Source organism: Octopus bimaculoides, chromosome 1 (genome assembly GCF_001194135.2).
Source record: "Octopus bimaculoides isolate UCB-OBI-ISO-001 chromosome 1, ASM119413v2, whole genome shotgun sequence".
Taxonomy (NCBI): Eukaryota; Metazoa; Mollusca; class Cephalopoda; order Octopoda; family Octopodidae; genus Octopus; species Octopus bimaculoides.
Genome location: NC_068981.1, coordinates 53,561,786 through 53,568,426, shown reverse-complemented (window position 1 = coordinate 53,568,426; position 6,641 = coordinate 53,561,786). Strand labels below are relative to the sequence as shown.

The 6,641-nt window shown below is 33.5% G+C and overlaps 1 protein-coding gene across 1 annotated transcript in view; it reads right to left on the bottom strand.

Moving 5' to 3' along the window:
• Window positions 1-6,641, bottom strand: part of LOC106875216 (sodium- and chloride-dependent taurine transporter) — a 91,813-nt gene that overhangs the window by 28,945 nt on the left and 56,227 nt on the right. The window contains exons 5-6 of the mRNA XM_014923266.2: window positions 3,962-4,096; window positions 3,496-3,599 (exon numbers count right to left, since the gene is read on the bottom strand). Coding sequence (XP_014778752.1) covers window positions 3,496-3,599; window positions 3,962-4,096 — 239 coding nt within the window. The remainder of the gene's footprint in view (window positions 1-3,495; window positions 3,600-3,961; window positions 4,097-6,641) is intronic.

Below are 6,641 nucleotides of genomic sequence, written 5' to 3'. Positions count from 1 at the left end.
TATGTATGTATGTATGTATGTGTGCGTGCGTGTGTGTGTGTACGTCTGAACAACGACCTTTTCCTTCCCTCGCTTTTCTAAATGTCTTGAAGAAGGGGTCATAGCTTCGAAATATAGAAATATAGAGTAATGCAATATTTTTGTTTTTTTTGATTACTTTATATCTTCTCGCAGCGTTTCGGCTTTACACAACAAATCTTAAAAAGATGTGTGTGTATGTATGTGTGTGTGTGTAAAATTAGCTGATATTTGCAAGTAAATATCGCATGGTAGCTTGTACAACACTTTCGCCAATTGTTTAAGATGTCTATGTAGTCAGAAGCATAGTCACCCTCTTGTTCCTTACATCCTTTACTCAGTGGAACATCTGCGATGTGACAGCTGGAGATACAGAAGGATGTACCCGCAATCTATTGATTGGAACTCATTTTCAGCTAAGTAAACTGGAGCAGCGTGAAATGACGTGGCTTACTCCAAGACACAATAGCACCTCCTTACTCCATTCCGGTCCAGAAATAGAGCCTATGGCCTTATGATCGTGAATCAAGCACCTAACCACTGGAATATGAGCCTTCAAAACACAAACACCACCACCTGGTTTAACACCACCACCTAGCCCTAGTCTTTGGATACTTATAGTTGGAAACAGGGTTCCAGTTAGAGGATAGCTTTCCTGGACCTGTGTTGGAGACTCTGAAAAGGGTGATAAATGCTACCCTTCTTTCTCTAACTAAGCCATGCAAAAGAATTTTTATACTTTTTAATTGAACTTATTTCTTAAGCTATACGAGACTAAAAAGTTCAATACTAGTTCTTCATGTTTTGTATACCTATACAAAACAAATGATTTTCAGTCTTATAGATAATCTTTAAGAATATTTTCCATTAAGCTGAAATGAATTATTTTTGATGAGCATGATTTCAGTAACCCTCAACAATAAGTATTATTAGAACTATATTTTATATATCTAATATTTGTTGTTTACTGTTGATATGATCTTTTTATTTGAATGGTTTTACGTATTAGCACTTGTTATTGACTAGTTCATTTTCACAACACACACAACAATTCAGTTTCAAATTTCTTATAATTTAACTCAATATTTATTTTTAAATTGGCCCTAATTTTTAGAATACATTTATTTGTTTTGCTTTTTTTTTAAAAAATAGAACATTTCAAAGCTCTAACATTCAGCTTAAAAACTAGTCCAGACAAGTGTCATATGAGAATCATTTTCGAAATCAAAAGAACCAGTGAACCACCAAGTAATGTATATGTTGTAAAGTTTATACTGCTATTGTCACTCCCTCGTTTTGCCTTAAGCTACACAAACTCATAAAACTGGAAAACACAGCTCTTTCAATGTTAAAAGGTTATATGACAGAATGTCCTTGGAATAACTAACGAGTTACTGAGCTGTATAATCAATCTGAATAACTTTTGTCTGATCTGAATCGCTCCACTACGTTCGTAGAACTGCTAGTTCAGTCTAAGCATAATTTTACTAATTGAATTTGTGGCTAAATTAACAATTTTTGTGCTCTTACGTGTTACACCCTACCGAAAACACAAAAGACTCCGCAATTGGGATTTTTTTTAAAACGGGGGCCACATTTTTCATTAACGAAACACTTTGAAACTTGGAACACTGGTAGAATGTGTCATACAAAACATCTTTTTTCTCTTAGTCTTCTTAAAAAAAAAAAGAAATCCATAAGTTATTCCATGTGAAAGTTGTCGTATTTCTGTAATTTCAACCAATCACTGACGTCCATTCAGCCGATGTACATTAAGTGCCGACTACATAAACAAACGATTCTGAAACAATTAACCCTAACCCTAACCCTAGGGTTAGGGTTAAAGCAAATTTAAAATGAAAAAAGCAAATAAAACGAAGGTATGGAGATTAAATACGCTTTACATCGCTTAATCAGCCAAAGGAGTAAATGTAAACAACTGAATACTTGTCAGTGATTGGTAGAAATTATCGAAATAAGACAATTTTTTACATGAAATAAATTCGAATACAAAAATATTTTTCTGTTCTATAACACAAAATAGATAAGTATACGAAGTTTGAAAGTCTTTCCGTACCAAAAACACTACGTAAAACATTAATGAAAAATGTGGCCCCCGTTTTAAAATAGATCCCGCAATTGCAACGCAGCTCACACCCTAAACGCACAGACTCGTTGTAGTGATTTGCGGGAACTTGCTTTGGAATTTAATTATAATGCAGGCATTCATGCTCTATAGTAGAAACAACCACAAATTTCTTCATATATTTTCCAATTGAAATAGATGAGACGTCCGAGATGTAAATGGAATAAAATACTTGTCATAAAATAGTGATGAAGTGCATAAGAGTATCTAGATATTCATTCCAATTGCTTAAATTTTTGTAGTTTATCAATGCTGCCTTTCCGCAACCAAAACACTAGAGCATATTTTGTCAATATTATTATTAATGTTAATGTAGTCTGTGTTATATTTATTAGAAATTTTGTGAAACCTGTTCAATGAAAAGATATTTTGGAGTTCTGTCACCAAAGTCTAACTGCTGCATTATCCTATTGTAATTTGTCTGATGTCTCCCATCAAAACATTTCCTCTTTGTATCATTAAACTTTTTTTGCAAAATATTTCAATACAATCTGTTAAATTAAGGTGAAATTCAAAATAGTATAATTATATAAACAGATGAAATTTTTAGTGAATTGAAGCCAATAAATTTAAAAGTCCGTTTCTAAAAATTTGTGGCAAGCATCATGTAATGTTATATATATATTTGCCGTTTATGCCAAACAGCTCGAAAGGTCCAAATCGCCGTTCATTGCCTACAAATTTTGTTTTTCCTAAGTTGTTCTGTCTTTCAGAAATAAGTGGTGTAATTAATAACAAAGATACCACGTTACTAAGATAATTTTTAATCATTTATTCACTACCAACAACCGTTCTTGGTCTATCTTTCCACACACATACAAAAACACGTACGATCACATACACACGCAAGATCACATGCACACACTACATACTCACGCGTGCACATACGCATATACATAAAATAGGAATGACATTCATAAATGAAAAAAGTTTAACGTTCATATTCCATTCATTAAGCTAAGTAAATGGGGCACGTAAAAATATGTCGATATATACTATATAAAAATTCAATATTTTTCAACCGAAAAAAAAAAAAGAAAAAATGTCTGCCTGTGTAAAAATGCTTCTTTCACAAAACTTCTGTGAAGATAACATCAGAGCCAGAGTAATTAGAACTACGAAGTTGACTGAATAACTTGAAACAAAAATGAACATTAAAAAATAATAATAAAAATGAAGTAAACTGCAGTCTTTTGTAAGATGAAATAAAAGCTGGAACCATCTGAAAACACGTTTCGTGTATGTTATGTCCAGTGCATAATAAACTTACCAGAAGTATTAAATGCACAGGACCAAATTAACATTGATGGCTCTGGCAAGAAATAAATTACCTGAAACAATTATGGCTGAAGACATTGTAGCTACCCAATGCCGTGAGGGCTCCGAGGGATATAGAGTAGGAGAAGAAAATTTGCGATCCTGCATCCACCCACACCTAAAACAGAAATACGAAAATGAAAGAAATAAACAATTTGGCTGTCCTTTACCTCATTTGTTCGGTTAGCAAGTGGTCTAGTTAGCTATGCCATCTCCGACTTTGGATAACCAAAAGATACCACCATCTTAAGGTTATTAGTCAGATAAAAAGGAAGAGACGACATGATTAAGAAAAGAGATAGACACTGAGTGAAGTGATGAGAGAGAAGATCGATAGAGGAGTATAAAGAGAATGGAATAGATAGAAAGAAACAGTGGAGGATTGGGAAGACAGAAAGAGAAAGAGAAAGAAAATAGCAAATTAGAGGAGGGTGAAAAGAAGTCAAATATTTTTGTAAAAGATGAAAGAAAGATTTCTACCTGAATATCCTTAAGCCGTTCAAAATTGGGCTTTAAGTAGAAAATGATGCCCTCCTTTGCACCTGGCAGCAAACTTCCTCGGATTAGAAGAATTAGCATGAATATGTACGGACTTGTTGCTGTGACGTACATCACCTGCAATTATAATTTGAATACATGTACACATATATATAACTACTTACCTACCTACCTACCTACCTACCTACCTACATATATATATATACATACATACACACATACATACGTATGTACGTATGCATGTATGAAATTATCATAAGATAGGATGATCATGACTCTGCTTTATAGATCTTACAAGAACATTTGTTTTATTAGTCAAATATGGTAGAATTAATTAAAAGGAGATACAAAATTGTCAAGAATAACGCTGAGAGATTCCTAAATATGAATTTTACTTCATTTAGGAAAATATTTATACCTTCATAGCTTTGTTAAGCTATACACAACAAACTAGTGGAGACAAGAATATATTTGTCAAAAGTTTATTACTTTACGTACATCAGGGCTTAAGTCGCCAGTTATTTCTGATTAGTTAGTTAATTCAGATTCAGTTAATGCTCATTGCTAACATTATTTCTTCTCAATCTTGAAGTCCACTTTGCTGTCGACCAACTCCCTAGCTATCCCGCAGCGAAGTTCCTGTCTGCAGTTCGTCTGTTATGAATCCTGCCCTACACCTTTCTTGAGTTGCAGCTGTTTGGCAATTAATTTGATGAGAAATTACGTATTTGAAATTAAACCCATTGCATCATGGTAAAAGCACATATTAGATTCATAAGATTACAAGTCTGAAGACTATTAATTTCATCTTTAGAAGGTATATTTCCAATATTTACATCTACATTTTGATCACTTTGGTCTCACAATCTCATCAAATGTCTTACTCCTAAAATATATATATAATCTCAGGCTTAGGCTTGAATCGAACAAGGAACCTTTATTTCTGAATTAAGCGTAATAACGTTCTTATCCGTTAGCTCATTGGTAAGATTATTATATATGAGTAGTATGTAATTACAGAAAGGTAAGAACATTGTTAGCCTGGAACAATCAAACTATCATGTAGCTATAAATATTGTAAACATACACTCTAAACAAAATGTTAATGGGCGCGAAAATTCAATCTCAGACATTTAGACTGTTACTTCATTATTTCGCTAATAATAAAAATACTCTTAAAGAATTATAAAAGCATAAAGAAATGTTGTTTCAATGGTACAAATTATTTTCAAAATATAACAAAAAATGCGTTTTATTCACAATTGTTTACTATTTTGAGTCAATCAGAATGTATGAGGAAAAGCATCCACTAAATCATCTCTATCTTTTTCTCTCTTTCACTTTCTCCCTCCCTCTCTCTCTCTCTTTCTCATACACACACACACACACACACACACACACACACACAACTCGAAATACGAAGACAATATTAGAACAAAGGAGAGGCCGAACTGATTACACTGTGTAATCAGCTACCTATGTACAGTCTGCAAGTGCGAAAAATTCATCCGATTACTCAATTTGCAACAGTCAACGACACTGCCCCTCCACCTCTGACTGACTCCTGAAAACGAATATTTATGTGCGTGTAAGAATGTCTTTACTAATTATTCTTCCCCACTCTAATGATTAGATGGTTACAAATTATTAGATGTATATATTTAATAATAACTTTAAAGTTATCTATAATGCACACAACTTTCTCAGTTTTCGTGTCTTTTTCGATCGTGACCTAAATATACTTAACCCAGGTTTTTGCTTTTCTATTTTATTTCTACATTTCGCTAAACTTTACTTCAAGATCATCGTTCATAAATAGCTTCTTAATCTTCTGAGCACGCTTATATCGCATAACTTTTAACAAAACATAGTTTTGTCTTTTCCGATCGCATTAAGGTTGTATTTTCTAATCTATTTGTCTGGGTTCATTTTAGATAGTTGCGAATAAATTCTAAACAATATTCATTTGTAAGCCTTTTTTTTTTTTATTAAAGTTAGACATGTGTTGTTATTGTTGTTTTTTTGTGATTTTGTTTTTTTGTTTATTATATTTCACTCATTTTACCATTCAAACCTTCAATAGAAACCATTGCAAACAGATATCATTCACTGAGCGTTTCATGTGAAACTTTAAATCTTTCAGGAGTTCTTGCTATTATTCTTCCGTGATCTTTCAATAAAAGCTGTCGAGGGTGTGTCTGAATAATCTCCACAAAAACATCCACGACCATAACTAAAATAAAGCCATTCAACAAAGACTCAATCGCCAACGCACTTCAATCAATAGCTTACAGTTGGTTGCGCTGTTTTTTGTCTTTCTCTTCAACCTATTGCCTTTTCTAAATGTCTACCTACTTTCTTCCCCCAGGTACACCTAACACGCATATATCTCAACTCGCTCATCTCGCTGCTACCTATCACTTCTGAAATATCGCATTAATCACTTTGTCTTATCGTTTATCCCAGTATCTTTTGGCATTCCATTCTTAGCTACATTTTCCCAAAAACGTTGACCTAAAGATGATCAAACTAAACACCAACTGCACCGATCTCACCAGAGCGGAAGGATAAGAACATTATCTCTGTTTTTCTGAGTAACTACGCACGCACACACGCGCACACACACACGCACGCACGCACACACACACACACACACACACAC